The 17,765-nt window shown below is 35.0% G+C and overlaps 2 protein-coding genes across 3 annotated transcripts in view; one reads left to right on the forward strand and one right to left on the reverse strand.

Annotated features, from left to right (window-relative positions):
• Positions 1–1,581, forward strand: part of LOC121318428 (WD repeat-containing protein 70) — a 128,446-nt gene extending 126,865 nt beyond the window's left edge. For both annotated transcript variants that reach the window (XM_041255107.1, XM_041255097.1), the window contains exon 18: positions 1,109–1,581. In XM_041255107.1, coding sequence (XP_041111041.1) covers positions 1,109–1,196 — 88 coding nt within the window. In that variant the 3' untranslated portion in view covers positions 1,197–1,581. The remainder of the gene's footprint in view (positions 1–1,108) is intronic.
• An 11,150-nt stretch (positions 1,582–12,731) lies between these two features.
• Positions 12,732–16,318, reverse strand: gdnfa (glial cell derived neurotrophic factor a). Its single transcript, XM_041221285.1, has 2 exons — positions 16,121–16,318; positions 12,732–14,336 (listed from the first exon to the last, which is right to left on the reverse strand). Exons 1-2 carry the CDS (start codon positions 16,308–16,310, stop codon positions 13,855–13,857), a joined length of 672 nt encoding a protein of 223 aa, XP_041077219.1. The 5' UTR covers positions 16,311–16,318; the 3' UTR covers positions 12,732–13,854.
• Between the last annotated feature and the right edge of the window lie 1,447 nt (positions 16,319–17,765).

Here is a 17,765-nt window from a genome sequence, read left to right on the forward strand (position 1 = left end):
CTCTTGATATGGTTGACTGGTGCACCATTACTCCACTCCCAGCCACTGAACTCTGTAGCTCCTTCAAAGTGATTGTTAGCCTCTCTGTGGCTTCTCTCACAAGTCTCCTTCTTGTTTGAGCGCTGAGTTTTGAGGGACGACCTTTTCTTGGCCGTGCCTGGGTGGTGTGATGCAGCTTCCACTTCCTGATTATTGATCCAACTGTGCTCACTGGGATATCCAAACACAAATATTATTTTGTACCCTTTCCATAATCTATGCATTTGTATTACTTTATCTCTAACTTCTGTAGAATGCTCTTTGGTCTTCATTTTCCTTCAGATTCACAGCCTTACCAATGATCCTTCAACAGTGGGGTTTTTATCCAGAAAATGTGACAGCAACTTTAATGGTTCACAGGTGGAGGCCAATGGTAAGGTAATTGTGTCCTCGTTTGGGCAATTTCTTTCATTGGTGCAAACTGGGAGCTTCCACAGCACAGGGATTGAATACTTATGCAAGCAATATATTTCAGTTTTTTATTTTTCTTAAAAATATTTCCCAACATAAAACCAATGTCACCTTACAATAATTGATTTTGAGTTTAAGTGTTTTAAAAAAAAAATATCGTACAGAATGAAATTTCAATGTAATATTTGTAATTCAGTAATTTGAGAGAATTGGCCAGGGGTCTGAATACTTGTGTGTGTGTGTGTGTGTGAAATGTATACAAAAAGCTGTGACATTACCATTATTGTCGATAAAATAATGCGTTGTGTTTTCTTAGTGTAACAAGCACTAACATCTGTAGCAAACTACCTTAAACACACTGGATGCTTTCCGGAATTGTGTTTATTCCACACTGAAAAGGCGTAGGCAGTTTTGATTTGAAAGGCAGAGTTTGATACTAAAAACCCTGAAAAGATTCTCATTAACACAGCAGCTATTGCAGTCTGACTGCCCCTAATAGCCGTAATAGAACTATTTATTTAGTGGAAAGAAAAAGGAGTATTCCAGTTCAGTTTCAAGATCTGCACTGGGGTTTTCAATGACAACATTCCTTAGTGACTCAAAGTGTCTGAAAAGATGTTGTATTTTAATTATAAAAAATAGACTTTCTTTTCATCAGGACCCAGCCAGAGCCTGTGTTTGCTGAAGAGGAATTGGATGACGAGGAAGCAGACAAGGAGCCGGAATGGAAGAAGCGCAAGATCTGAACTGACTTGGACTGTCTTAAGATGTGCGTCAGCGTCGGGGTTTTTAACTCATGAAGGTTTTTTTTTTGTTCATCTCTAAAAGCTTACTTTGTAACCCCTTTACCCTAATAGATGTCTTTTGTTGAATCATTGCTTTTATAAAATCTGTGAATCAGCTCCAATCATTACTTCTGGTGTCTTTACAAAGCAACCCACATAACTCTGTATTGATGAATGCAGTACTATTGAGTGGGCTCAAAGTCTTTTGAACCCGTACAACAATCTTCTTTTTTGTTTAAAAAAAAAAAAAAAAACCTAATCAGTGGGACATATCCAGGACTAAATGATTAGTAATGAAAAGCTGATTTCATCAGAACAAAATAAAAAATATTTTAAAAACTTCCAACATCCCAGTTGCTTTGTTTTGTTTGGAAAGTGTCATTCTTTTCTGCCTAAGGTAAGGAGTCATCTACATTAGATCCACAGTTCACATACAGATGAAGTTCAAATATAACTAAACTAAATATATTCTAGCTATTTTGATTATTTAGTGTTGGAGTTGTTGATCTTGTTTGTAGTTGTGCTGTGGAAATTCAGTAGCTATAGCATTACTTCAATCTTAAAAACAAATTAACAATCTTGTTTGAATGGTGGATATCAAAGAATAATTAATTGCTTGCAGATACTGAAATATTCCCCCTGCCTGTGGTTAGCCAGCTAAACCCTACAAGAAATGTGCCCACTTCTATAATTCGCCCAAGACAGTTAATATGTAGATTGTTTGTGTATCTTCTATTAAAACCCTTGCTTCCCTATTCCATTAACACAACCTTTAAAAAATGCAGATGTGTTCTGTGCATTCAAGCCTGATCCTTATTCTTGTTTCTTTGTTATGAGACATTGTCACCACTGGTTATTCCTGGTGTAATATTTTACATCTATCCTGTGTAAAGAATGGGTTCAGTCATACTGATGGAGGAAGGGCAGTATTTTTTTGTGAAGGAACAGCTGGCCACCATCAAGAGATCCCAGTTTTGTCAAGTTGCTGTTTTATACTGGATTGCATCAAAAAATCTAAACTTGGTCAATTGGTTCCTGTTGGATACAGATAGTGATCACATTATAACTGATAGAATCTCGCTATGGATCAGCAGTACAGAGCACTTCTCATTAGTAACGGCAGACTGGCTCATTTAAAAGTGTGTTAATAAGATCTGTTTACCCTCTCCAGGAGCTGTAAAACTTGTACATAGTATCAAAGGGCTAGCATTCCTTTTACTCAGTAAAGTGTGTACCACTTCTCTTGTCATCATCTTGGAGTTCTAAATCTGCTGATTTCATTAATGTCCTCTTCAGTTACCCTAAAGTAAAGTGATCTTAGTAAATTATGAGTTACTGGATTAGTATTAATTGGGGGGGGGGGGGGGGAGAATAACTTTTTTCTCTTGGAGGAAATATTCCAATTTGTGTTTTTTAAACCAAAATAAACAAAACTGTGTGTGTGTATGTTAGTGTTCAGAAAACCTTGGCTTAATGGATGGTCATCTTTCATCATGTAATTATTATTCATTTTCTAAACTACTGTTACTGTAGAGGTGGCATTAGGGTTACCCAAACCCTAATGAAAGTGAAAAACATCATCTCCCTTTTCATGAAAACGGTTTGTTAGAATCATTTTAAGTTATGCTTTATCAAAAACGTTCATATGTGTTAAGAAGCTTTCATATACTGATTCTCAGGAATGCTTAGTTTCATTCATCCATGTGCGTTATGTTGCTAAAATTAAACCTGGTCTCTGTAAACCAAGTACTCTAAAACTAAGCACCTGTTCTGCATCCTTACACTGGACTCTGCTCTGTTCGTGGTTTGTACCCTGCACATCTCCTCAAGCTACTTCCTACTCACCCACACAGTGTTCCTTCGCTCCTCAGACCTCAGGATGCTCTCTGTCAAAACAGGAGTCATACTCGATTTGATAGTTTTCAGTTTCAGACCGTTATGCCCTGAGGCTCAAGAATCCTCATCGGGGAATGTGCCTCTTTAAATCTACTGTAATCTTTAAATCTGAGCAAAAACTTGACTTTCATTGCATTCACATTTTCTGTGATGTAATTTCTTTGTAAGATTCGATGCTCATCTCTCACATACAATGTTTTTCATATAAAAAAAGCTTTGATCTAGAAAGAAGCGTCACCACAAAATGTCAGTTTAATACCATGCTGTTTCATGATCAAACAAAGTTTCAAAGTAACCCCCACTATCAAGCGTCTTCTCAGAGTAATTAAAAAGAACTGCTCCCCTCTCTTCTGATACAATTTTACACACTCAGATATATTACCATATCCACAGTGGAATAGGGGTGTAGATATAAGGTTTGAAATGATACTTAAAAAAATAGTCCTATTCCAGACATATCTCAAACACCTAACCAATAAGAGACACTGTATATTTTCAATGGCTAGATTTTAACTATTGTGTTCATGTAAAGAAATTACTCCAGCCATAACTAACAATATTTGAATAAATGTTTATGCTGCTTGTTGTATAAAACACATTAGTTTTACAGGTTACAAGATGTCTTTTCACTGTTCTGTCCCTATAAACATACTGTTAAGTAAACATGATTTGGCAATGGATATATTTTTAAAAAACAAAAGCTGTGCAGGTTACACAAAGGCTATGTGACGCGTTTTAAGATTAATATGCATTTTGAAAAGCTATGTAGCAATCTTAATGAGAATATGTCTTCCAGGGTCTGATATTTCTGTAAACTGACCATTTCACAATATTCACATCTTAATAGATGTATTTTTTCTCATTGTATTTACTGGGCTATAGACTGAACATTTAGTAGAACTAAGAAAAAAAATTAAGATGCTGACAGAAAGTAATGTCTTCTATGTTGAAATGGATTTTTAACATATTCAGCGCGCCTCAACAAAGGCACCTCATGTTTAAATGTGAATTGCACTTTATAACAGATTTATTTTATTTATTTATTTATTTACTTTAGTACAGTTTTTCTTTTAGTTGTACAAAATATAGGACAGTTAGCCAAGCCCCAGAGATGGATTGGTATTATGCATTTTGATACTTATACAGAAATACATTAAAGACATGAATCATTGAACAATTGGAGTTTACACAATGCATATAACTTTGTAAATAAGCAGACCCTGTGGAATGAGACAACTTGGTTATTTCCAGGTCTCAAGTTGTCCTTCTTCATTATTTGCTTTCTATTTTGATACATTATATTTGTAATAATACATTAGATTTAAAATGTGCTTTCCAGAGGTATAATCCCAGTCCAACTTAATACAAATATAAAAACAGAATATGTAATCACAGTACTTTACAGAGCACTTTGTCTATTGAAAACCAGAAGGTGTGTTTGCGCAAGGGTTAGCAGATTTCAGCTATGTCCATAAGGGATCAAATAGCCAAACAGCATGTGTTGGGGTTGAATTAATTAGCTCTGCTAAAGGTAAAGCATACTTGGTATACCAAAGTGGATACCTTAGACAAGGGGAATGATTAATGAAGAGCATATGCTTCTAGGGTCTAAGCGTGAATGTAGGTGGCTTTACCGTTTGCTGATGGTACCAGAAAGTATTTTTGCAGTATTCATTGTAGCCTGTCCTCTCCACATTTGAGAAACAATGAATTACGTTTTCGGAATGGAGGTTTAGTTAATAGTTTTGAGCATAGTTGGAATATGGACCTGGACTGGAAGAACCCTTGATTAGGCCATTGTAATGGTGATGAAATTTGCGACAGTGGATCTGGGGGATGGTAGGTGGTACAGCAGGTTAATTAACTTGTTCCTAGAAGGTTATAATTTGGCACAAAGACATGGGGTGGCTGGTTAAGATGATGCTGGCTATCAATAGTTGTCTTTGCCAGAAGCACAGTGTAGGCATGAAAGGCTGTGAACTAAATAACATCGATGTGTTGTATTTAAACAAGTTTAGCGTAGAAATAAATGTAATATAGTTGTACACCAAAGTTACAGTTTGTTCATGTTTAGTTCAGAAGTGTGGGGTTGCTACAAACCGAGGTCCCTGGAAGCATTTGCAAAGAGAACCGCCCTCCAACAATGATGCAGCTTTTAAGGAGTGTACTTCCCAAAAGTTCTTAGAGGTATCGCTCAACCTAGATTTTGAGTTCTGGTCTGTGATGGTTGGGATAATTATTGCTATACTTGTTAAAGTTATTCATCATACTGTCAGTGCAAGTCGTGGTGATCTACTTGTTCACAGCATTGAATCCTGCCTAAGATACTGTAGGCTTTGTCTAGGAAACCAGTTGTCTGGTTTTGATTAAACTAAATACAAATAAAACAACTATGCATGCAAGTCTAACTAGGTGGCAGACCTTTACATGGTACTGTTGTCTGGCTTACCTAACCCTAACCCTAAAATTTACCTTTGTTCCAAGCAACATCATTAAGCTTTGCTGCTTGTTTATCAAGATATCCTAATTTTATATATATATATATATATATATATATATATATATATATATATATATATAATATAATATAATATATATATCATATACATATATATAATATATATATATATCATGTATATATATATATATATATATATATATATGTATATATATATATATATATATATATATATGTATGTATGTATTTATATTTATATTATATATATATTATCATGATATATATATATATATATATATATATATATATATTATATATATATATATATATATATATATATATATATATATATATATATATATATATATATATATATATATATATATATATATATATATATATATATATATAGTATATATATATATATATATATATATATATATATAGTATATAATCGATTTATAAAATATAATATATTATATATTCTATATATATATATAACCATATCATTATATATATACATGTATACCCATATGACCATGGTTATTATGTCTCATAGACATAATGGCTATATATATATATATATATATATGTGTTCTTTACAGCATATCTGTCTCAGGCATATAACTACTGTAGCTGTTAATGCACTGGTGCTTTTATGACTTGCACAGCAATTAAACATAGTGCCTATAATTAGCTTGTCAGTTGGCCACAGTGTCTGTTACAGTACTGACTGTATTGGGATAATGATGTCATACATTATCAATGTTGCACTAGTCATCATTGCCCTTTTAGCTGCAATGTAATTAGAATCGTGTGGTTTGGCAATCCTTATGTATGGAAGCCATGTATGTAGTAAACAGAAGTTCATAGTACATTTCAATGAGGCAATAACAGTGTCTCCCTGTTGCTCAGGTCGTTGGTCAACATGTGTATGAAGTGTCCTTTTTTAATAATTACAATTATTTATAATGTATTTGAGATATATCTAAAACTGGCTCTAATGCAAAAAAAAAAAAAAAAAAAAAAACTGTCAGCACCACATCAAGCATATTCATCTTTACAAGATGGTGTAAGAGCATCTTCTCAGGAGCACTTTGGTGGACAAGAGGACCACATAATGGTCAGTTTTTATTTATTTTGAAAACAATGATATGTTTTAATTTATAAATTGTACCCTGATTGATGATTTCTGATAAGTCAAGTATTGGGTTCAGATTTAGGGAGAAAAAATCCTGCATACTAGTGATAATGGCTCAAATTATGAAGCAGTAATAACACATATATAGTGAGTTGTATGATGACAGCAAGTGCAATATTACTCTTCAAGTAGAGATTTTGTACCAGATGTTTTGGCAACAGGATGATTTTAGGAAATCCTGGCAGAACACTCAAATTATTTATACAGTAGTTCATGAAGATGACAGTAAAATATATAAACATTACCTTAACAAATGCGCAGGAACTGTTTGTATCAGCGCAACCAAAAAAAAAAATCTCATTTGGTAACGGAGGATTACATTATCCTGTTATGCTGCTTAGTATCATGCAACATCGACTAAATATATCATAGATATTGCTATCTATATATATATATATATATATATATATATATATATATAGATATATATATATATATATATATATATATTCAACCATAATCCATTTGCTGTTCTTGGTTTAAAATACTACAAATGGGTATGAAAACCTCTCTCATTGTTTAAGCTACTGAAATGTTAATCTCTTTGCATAAACACATTTTATATAATCTACTTGAAATCTGGCATGCACTTCAGTACTGTAATTTGTTTGCTTGTGCATGATAATCTGTTTCCATGCTGCATTTTCTTTTTTAATAATGCTAATCTATTGTACATTACATGTAATACTGATATACAGATTGGAGTACAAGGGAAGCTCAGCTTCCATTAAACCCCTGTCTTTGCATGAAAATAGTCTTGGTTCCCTCCATTCCAGTCATATGAGAATGGAGGAAACTGGGGATCCAGTTGGCCAACCAATGAATCAGTTAAACTAATATAAGAAGGATGCAGATAGCCAAGTTATATCAACAGGCTGTAGGAAGTTTAGGAAGTAAACTGTTTCAGCTTCAAGACGAGAGCTAACAAAACGATATATTTAAAGGGTTGTGTGAGCCCTGTAGCTGGAGAGCATGTCTGAGTCTGTATCTGGGGAAGCCTCTTTTTAAAGCCTGGCTGCAACCTGGTCGTTTAAGAGGGTGGAGGCTGGGTGTGAACCAGCGACACCTCAAGCAAGCATCTTCCACAGTCATCTGCTTTTGTGGCTAATCTCATCACATTTCACCAACAGGAGGCAGGATCCGTAATGGCAGTGCAACACACAACACTGCCTGTTACATCTGCAAATTATAAAAGTCTGCAATTGTGTTTTGCCTGCTTGACTATCAGCCGTGTTTTATCACAACAAAGAGAATTAAGTCAACACAAAATAATAAAAAAAACAGGTTGGGCGTCTTCTAAGGGGACACTCAGTTTCACCTTATAGACTCAGAAAAGCTCGGTAGCTGCATGGCTTCTGTCATACTTTTTACTTATCAAACTGTTTCTATATCTTCCTCTCCTGATTGGGGTTTCTGCTGCCATTTTATATCCACCTCTCTGGAACTGAGTGAACTAAGAAATTGTTCATGCAGGTGTAGGGGTTTTAACCTTATCCCTACCAAACAACCACCGAAACACACAATATACTTCGAGGAAAAAAATATACTGGAGGAAAAGCAATTATGTAGGGAAAATGCTATGACAAAGAATAATATGCCATTAATATGCTGCAGAATTGATTCTTAACCTGCTCCATGCTGGAAAATGTAGTAGAAGGTTTAGCTAAGAGGAGAGGGGTTACACGGTGGTCACTGTCTGTTACATGATGTATTGGTATAAAGACAGCAACTCTAGTCCCACAGTGCCAAGTATAAAATGTGAGTAAATTGATGCCAGAAGGAAATTAAATTGGGTTGTGGAGCATATAATAAAGCTAACATTGTCAGAGGCTTGGCCAGGGGTTGCTCTATATGGTCATGAAGGAGGCTGGGTGTTGCTGGATGTGTGTAAGATCAGAAACACAACAGTTGACAGGAAGAGGCAAGAGACTTCAACACTGAACCACTTCATCACACATTGCATTCTTTCCAGTGTTTACTCGTCTCCAGTGAGTGTTTGCTGCCCGACCAGCACTGCTTACCAAGGCATGTGTTTCTGCTCTGCTGCACTGGCCTACTCCTGAGGAAACTAGACAGCTCATCTTGACAGGCTTCTCCTGCTGATTTTATCATATTAAGTGACTTCAAAAGGGGGTCAGTGTATCCTGTATCATAACTTTTCCTCTAACCATTCCTCTTATACATTGAATGATGAAAATCTTGAGTAAGAGTTGCCTGGGGGCAGCGGCACTGGAACAAAAGTGGGGTTGCTGAAAGCCATTGAACAAAACTGTAACCCTTTTATTTGATGGAGCCATGCAAAGCTAGAGGGTACTGCCACACCCCTAGTTCTAGTGCCCCTGCTTGGGGGGACGGACATGTTATAAAACAACAGGGTCAGCCAACCCACGTGCAGTACAAGAGAATAAATATATTCAATCCTCACTCTCCACGGTCTAGTGTGCCACTTCTTTCATGTACTCACTCCCATAAAATCTTTGTCTTTATAAAGAGAACAGCAGTGATCTAAGTTAAGATCCAGGGGTTTGATCAGTTTACCTAAACAGCATCGGATACAAATACCACTGCCCTTTAAATAATTAAAATATAATTATTTTCATATTTTTACAAGCAGAAATAAACTAAAGGAACTAACATGATGTTGGATGTCTGATTTCAATGACCTTTGGTCATTTATTTATTATTTAGACAGCACCTGTATTTAGATCCACTGCTGTTTAGATCAACTGAGTATAGCACACCGTGACCTTTTAAAAAGACTGTGCTCCTCAAACCACCCCTTGACCCCGCCCAAGCTATGACAATGGGATTGTTTTACCTGGAGACTTGCCAACATTTGGTAGAATCTAGCAGTGCCAAACTGGTCAAGCTGTGCAGTATGTATGTGACTAATATCATATCTAGTTTCTAGTATTGGAACTTGGGATAAATTAAATGTTAGATGGAATATTAGCTGGTAGAGCAAAACACTTTTTTGGTCACACAGGGTACCATTTTGAAGGTAGGGAGAAGGTAGCATAATAGGCATGTCTCTGTGTTATTTAACTTCTACTGCAGGGTATATCCATAGATTAAGAAGTACTCAGCTTTTATTATACCACTTTCTTGCAAAATAATATGAGACCTGCAGTAGCAGGTTAGACCTATAAGAGGAGACACCTGTGTGGTGCTGAGGTTAGAGTATAACATCAAATCAAATTGTAAAGTGCAGCATAGGAGCTGTTGTTTTTATTTAATTATGTATCACTCTGGGCTACTCCTAGTCACATTTGTTTAGCTAAGTATTTAGGGTTTGCAGCCACACCTTTTTTAATATGATGCAATTAAAAACTACACCATTATTTATTCTGCCTCTCCATGTAAGAAACCCTGAAGCTAATTCCTGTTACTGTACCTGCTGTTTCATTCAGTATATGTGGACTCGGGCAATCAGTTAACAACACAAATTCAAGCAGCGAGTGAGAAGGAGCACTATACAGAAGTCAAAGCAATTCATGTCATTTGTTTAAAACTATATTCGTATACTAAGCACATATTGCCTTTCTTGTCATTGGGCAAAATGACCAATGCCCAGTGTAGTGTTTTGTATTTTGTTCTTGTCATCTTTGTGGAATGTGGAGCATCTCTCAATGGCAGTTGAGTTTTTTGATGTTTCAATGATTGTAGCATTGACAGTCCTATCCACTCAGTCAGCATGCGTCCAAAGAATTGGTTTTATAGTAAAATAACTTTGTTAGCCTCTGTCCAGGTACATTCCAGGCAAATACCACAAACTGAGAATATATTTTAAAAGTGATCATCTGCACATGCTGCTTGTTTGGCTTTATTTGCAGGTGTATTTTACAAATGCACACAACAATATTATTTCACTGGGTATTAGCAGTCTCTGAACACACAATGGAATTTCCACATTAAAACCCTACATCCAACTTTGCTTATTAGTTTAATTAAGCATCAATGCAGAACCTTGAGTTGACAATGTAGTTAATGCTTTCAATAAGTATGGCTCTTCTATTGGCAGGGTATTCAACACAATCTATTGCGATACTGGCTAGCAGGGTTTGCAGCCACACCTTCCCTTGTAGGAGATGTTTTAATAGTGTTGTTCAGTTGAATACATGAGAAACCCTGGGCCTACTGTTCATTATTTATACCAGTGTAATGTACTGCTGGAAGGAGAAACAAACTTGGTAACGTTACAAAACTAGAACCATTAATCAATTGTCTTGCTGGTTGTATACATAAAAATATATATATATATATATATATATATATATATATATATATATATATAATATATGTATTCCTGAAAAACTCCCTTTTCCTTTGCACTTTGTGTAAAAAAAAAAAAAAAAATAGTCCAACTTTCAAGTCGTTTCTTTCGCATCGTGTAACATTAACATGGATTTTTTTCACCTTCCCAAAAAATTGTGATCAGACAGCAGTTGAAAGTGATAGAAACAAGTTTTAATTTTTTAAAAAGTTATAAAACGAATATTGTACAAAAATAAAGTCTCTAGAGAACTTTGGTTCAGTAACACAAAAGAGTGAGACATTAGTTGCATGTGATTTACAACCCTTTAGGGAAATTAACACTTTGTTTTTCAAAGAAATCGTAACTTTACCTTTTTGTAGCTTATATATTAATAACCCTTTCACTGTTAAAAGTTTGAACATGCCCGGATGCACAGATTATATTTTTACTAGACAGTGCCAATTGGGTAGCTTGCCTTAATGAATAAAACGATGCAAAGGATCTACATTTTACCGAATGATAGGACAGTGCATGCTACTTTTGAACGGAGCAATGCTAACCAGCTCATAAATTTTAGAAGGTTAAAAGAAGCACGCTAATCACATTTTACCAGTCTCTACAATTCTGTAACATTTGATTGGGAAATATTTTAAACTTATCCTGCAACTATTATTGTGCAGTGTATGTTTTATACTGATGATCCTATTAATAAAGATTAACAGAATACAAATGATTCCATTTATGGCAACCATTCAAACTGTTCCCTTCAAACATAAATTGACAAGATGTTTTTATATTTGCCAGACCTAATGTAAGCATGTATTAAAAAAAAAAAAAAAAAAAAAAAAAAAGGCATGTCAAAATGAACCAGCCATATCAAGCTTTACCAGTTACAACAGATAATGTATCTTGGTGTGATTTTCAAGACAAGCCATTATATAGCGTATCACATTTTCCACAGGCACTGGCCATTAAATAAATAAATATAGTATGTATTTTTTATGTTTATACATGTAATGGAGTCTTCCTTGCCTTGCTGTTTCACTAACAGTGTTTAAATCCAGGTTACCTCCAAGTATTGCAGAAAAATATGAACTGGATCATTGCCCATTGCCTTGGTTGAATGTCATAAAGAGTAAACTTTGAAATTAATATTTTCACAATTTAGCTCCAGCAACTAGTTTAGATGGTGGTTAAAAACACATTTTTCAAATAATACAACCCTGACAAAAAATTACAATAGATTTTTTAATAAAATACACATTTATAAGAAAGCTTTACGACACCCTAAGATAAGAAATCTATAACATCAGTGCATTACCCACTGTCAGTCTTTAGTGCAGTGTAGTAACTACAAATAAAAACAGCAACAAACAAGTTACAACAATGGCTTAGAAGTATAATCTAAAAATCACAGCAAGAATCCTCAAAATGGTAAGAACACTGAAGAAACCTCATTTGATGGACAAAAAGGTAAAGTTAGTGATTTTTCTTTCACGTAGCTCAAGTTTAAATACTATTACAAACTTGAAGTCTTGTTCCCAGTAGCATGCAAACATTTTTTTTTTTTCATAAACACATGTTCCACTTTGGCACCATTCAAGAGAAGTTTAAATAAATAAGAATAAAAGTACAGTTTCATCATAAAATGAACTGTAATAAATAAAAATAAGTTAATTAAATTTCAATAAATATCTTATATATTTAGGAATCTGAATAGATGCATTGCATCAGGTAGTCCCTTTGGCCTCAGTGACCAGCCTCTGACTGAGTGATCTGATTAAAAGAGAAGTATGAGTCTTGTAAACTTTATAAATCTGTTCTGAGCAGCACGGCCAGATCTAAGCTAACCTCGACATGTAGCCTTTCCAAAGAAATGCCCATAAACACAACTCCCTTTCGTGCTACCTTTTCTTACTGATGCGTTCAACATCTGGACCTATATTTCAAGAAAATAATGAATACTTCACATAGCTCATTTATACAAGAGTATTGTAAAACCAGCTAAAGTTATCAAAAATCTATGGATGCCTTATACATCCAAGTTAACAACAACTGGAATGAGGAGGGACCTGGCATACAATACTGTCTTTTACACTGAGGTTTACATTATCGCTGCAGTTTCCCTTGTAGATATTTTACTACTTGTGAACCCTTCAGTTCACAAGTTTTTCCCCTATTTTCAAGAAAATGGCTGATTTAAATTATACCCAATGCAAATGCAGTAGTGTCAACAACTTGGCTTAGTCTAGTTGTAGTAGTAGTACTATTTTTAAAAACACACATTTATTACAGACAAACTGTGCCTATAACCATGTATGGGTGTGCTGTGTATACAATGTATAAGAAGTTAAAGGTTATATGTTTCTTAGGGGTCTAGTATAATTTAAGTAGACAACTTGTCAATTTAAGTTAGTAAGCTAAGTGATACTACTTTGAAGGAATGCAAAGAATATAACTTAATCAACTCCACTGCTGACTTTTTAGCTATGTTTATGAGCACAGAATCTGGTTTCATTGAACAATAATGGGACCCATATACTGTACACCCGCAGTGACCACAGGAAAATATGTTGTAAAGTGTGGCTTTAAAACTACTTGCTCCTGAATCTCCATGTACATAGACCAGAGCAATCACGTCTTCTCCCTCCTGGCCCTTAGTGGGCTTAGACTTCTAGAACCAGCTGCCCCCTTGTCTTCTGTTCTGGATCCTTGGTCCTGTTCTCCCCCTGGGACTTATAATTATCTTGGAACCTTGGTCCCATCCGCAAATACTGCAGGAATGCAACATGTTCCAAAGAAAAACAACTCAGACACAGCCACATTTCCTGGCGGAATGTTTTTTAAGCGTGCGATAGTCTATCAGGTTGTCGTCTAAAAATGATACGTCATCGTCAAAGGCTGTGGGCCGACAGCAGGCCTGCATTTTCACTTTCTCCTTGACCAGCTTTTTGTTTTTTGTTAAATTTTGCAGTATCATGTCATAGGTGGTCTCCCGAGAGTTGCAGGACCCGCTACAGTACCTGAAAATAAGCTCCTCTTTGGTCTGGTAACCTAAATCCAGGTCGGTTACATTTAAATGGATCTCCTTTAAAACGCAGCCCCGGTTCCTGTTCCTGGCAGGTTTTTTTACTGTAGTGTCTGTGTTTGCTGGAGCTTTTTGCCGTCTCTTGTCCCCTTTGTTCCGAGCTGGAAGTGCCCAGTCCGGGGATCTCTTTAATCTTTTTATTGTGGCTTGAATGAACTCCACTACATCTTCAAATTGTTCCGGATACAGCTCTGGCATAGTGTCTGTGTAAGAAGAAAAAAAAAAAATATCAACATAAAATATAAAAATATCATCATAAGATAAAAAGAAACTAATAACAAGTGAATTCCAAGTACTGCATATCCAGACTAAATAAGCAAATTACTTTCTTTATTACAGGTTAAAACTATATGCAGTGAATGTGCTATAAACAGAGGCCCTCATTAACAGTTTCAGCAGCACTAAATCTCAACTGCTGCTGTTGTCAGTATTCTAAAAAAAACTCCTAATCGGGAAATCGAGGGCTCTACCACAGAAAATGTTCTAATCTGTGGAAAAGGAACGCACCCAACCCACAACTGAAATATTCTGCAATTTTTTTATTTAAATGGTTATATACTGATTGCACCTACTAACTTTTGTAGGCGAAAACTAGCTGTGAATAATTTAAAACCACAAAAATAATTTCAAAAACCTGGCCAACAGTGCCAAGTTCTGTTCTTTGGTGGTCTTTGTAAACATCTGGTTGTTATCGCAGAATGAATGCAAATAGCAGTAAGGTGAGTTACTTAATTAGTATTGTTGGAAATATGAATATACTGCATACACAGTGCCAAGCACGTTGTATTGACCCCACTCAGCTCTGCCCCCTCCAGTTTTCAAATGGAGCTGCCTGATTTTGAATACACTGACTGATTTAGCTGCCAAATCGTTTGATTTTCAGGTGTATATAATCTCTGAATGCTTTACTTCTGTAGTGACCTATAAAAGGGTAAAATTGCAGGTTACTTTAAGTATAAAGCTGCCCATATACTGGCCCACCCTGATATTGCAGATAATTCCGAGATGACAATCTGTTGATCAGTAAAGTAAAAAAAAAAAAAAAAAAAAAATGTAGGAACAAGAATATTTTTTAATAAGGACCTGTAAATATTGAACCCATTTTGTCCAGAATGCACCAATGGTAAAATGGTAAAGAAGCAGCATATGGGACATGCCACACTTAGGGCCCTATGGAATGAAAAGAAGAACAGAGGTGGACACATGCTTTTATGCTTGTTATAATAATGAAGAATGCTGCAGGCGAATACAGGCCAGAAAGAAACCTGCTAAATGTGAGCCATTTGGAATTTAACATCAAAGAAACTTAGGACCAGGAACTCTCTAAATAATTAATACAGCCATTCTTCATTACTTCATACACTACCTTGTCAGGACAGGGAAAAAAAAAGACATTGTCATTATTGTGTGGCTCAAAAATCTGACACTACAACTGGTGTCACCTGTCTTGCTGCCAGGTGAAGTGTAAATTAATCCTACCAATTCACACACACAGAGCACAGCATCTTTATACATATCAGAGTAAAGGGTTATCTGTTTATGAAGCAAGTTTCAGATATTCCCAGTATAGGTCATCTTGGAATTTAACTTTACCTTTAAAATAAAGCAGTAATTTTGTACAATATTAATCCATACTAAATATTTGTCATTAGTATAATTAATATATATATATATATCTATATATCATATATTATATCATAATATATATATATATATATATATATATATATATATATATATATATAATATATGTATGCTAAACCACAAAACCAGTCCTTATTTCTAACAATGCATTCCTTCAGGGATAACTTTTAAACATAAAACAAAGTAGATGGAGGCAAAAGTTATATTTGTTCTCACAGTAGTGACTGAATTCATAAACTATCAGCAAATATGCCTAAAATTTGCTGTGGAGTTTCATATGCACACATGGGAAAAACCTTGAAGTAACACTGATACTAATATTTGAGTAAACACGCCTACTTACAGTCTTCAAGTGAGGACTTCTCGCTAACCGACTGAGGTTCAGAATCTTCCAGTAGCAACGAAGGCACCTCTTGGAGTTGTTCCACGTACGTCGATGTTTTCCTGCCAGAATACCATTTTCCGAAAAGCGGACTTGAACCGACAGCGGTCAGCAGCAACAAACACGTGGCCAAAATATCCCATAGCTTCATTTTAGATTTAATTCCTATAAAGGAACCTTCAAAGGAATATGTAAAAAATAAGTTGTTGTAGTGCATTATCTGCTAAGTGTTAGGTCGTACATAAGATAAACTGATATAAAAAACAAAACAAAACAAACAAAAAAACATAACTAAAACACAAGCCAAATGATTCTGGCTGTTGGGCATACAATTAAACTACAAATGCCTGAATAACGGATAGTGCAAACCACTTTTCCCAAAACAAGGCAATGGAATAAATTCTGACCACACATACGCCAAAGTAGGATTCATTTGAGGTGAATTCTGCCAATTACAATATCGCTTATTATTATTATTATTATTATTATTATTATTATTATTATTATTATTATTGTTGTTGTTGTTGTTGTTGTTGTTGTTGTCAAAGCTGTGCGCAGATCCAAAGAAAGTCTAAAGAAATAGTTTTAGATTATTCTGAATGTCAAATAAGTCAGCTGGAGTAAAGTTGCTTACAGCTCCGTAATATAGATTTATTTTAGTTGCCAGAGGGGAGGAAACAATTAAGTGTAGTTATATAAACACACCATCAGTAAATCCTAAAATTAAACTGATAATGAAATCACATTTAATCACTGGCTCACAATCCATAATGACTTTTGCAGCTCAAGCTGCCGCAGCACTTGTGTATTTACCACGGAAACAGGTAGAATGCTATCACTTATCCTTAGGTGCGCAGATACAATACTGTGTATCGGGCACTAGAGACTACTTCAAACTCTGCTTCAAGGGTTTCAAGAAAATGCCTTCTGCAGATAGACATATATTTTCACAGCTAGTATCCTTATCTCAAACTAAATACTACAAATAACAATTAGTACAAATACAATATGTTTTAGATAGGAAATGAGCCCACATAAGGGTAATGGAAACTATCAAACATTGATGTGGATTTTTTGTATTTCATTTTTTTTTTCTTTTTAACATTTTTCAAACAAATCAAATATAGTATTTAGAAAACGCATGTCACTATACATTTAACTTACCCACTGCAGAAAACATGCTGATGGTAAATCTTAAACCACCACAAGTGCGGTTCTGAACTATCACCTTTCATATTTCAATTCCAAAATTGCACGTGTTTTCAAAGTAATTAGGAATACTCGTTATCATAGGATCTCTAAATAGTTTTACTCACAGGCAACACCGTCATTTTAATATGTACCTGTTCACAGTTAAGACTGCGAGAAAGCGAAATTGAAAGCAACTGTACAAAGTTGCAGTTAAAAAAAAAAGTAAATAGGTAATGATGATGATGACACATGAAAAATAAAGCACTGTCGCTAAAACAATGCTTTGATACTTATAGCAGTCTCTGCTATTAATATTACTAGGGAAGACTTTAAAAACTATAAATATGGGAGCTGTACTTTTATTTTATACGCAAGAGGGCAGACTGGAGCACCGGCCATTAAAGTGTATGTGCCT

This window comes from Polyodon spathula, chromosome 1 (genome assembly GCF_017654505.1).
Source record: "Polyodon spathula isolate WHYD16114869_AA chromosome 1, ASM1765450v1, whole genome shotgun sequence".
In the NCBI taxonomy this organism is placed as follows: Eukaryota; Metazoa; Chordata; class Actinopteri; order Acipenseriformes; family Polyodontidae; genus Polyodon; species Polyodon spathula.

What these genes read in the sequence shown, in the direction of transcription:
- gdnfa (XM_041221285.1), bottom strand. Translation starts at nt 16,310, where the DNA reads ATGAAGCTATGGGATATTTTGGCCACGTGTTTGTTGCTGCTGACCGCT. An exon ending in GAAGTCCTCACTTGAAGACT is followed by an intron (nt 14,337 to 16,120) that starts GTAAGTAGGCGT and finishes CTTCTTACACAG; the next exon opens with ACACTATGCCAGAGCTGTAT.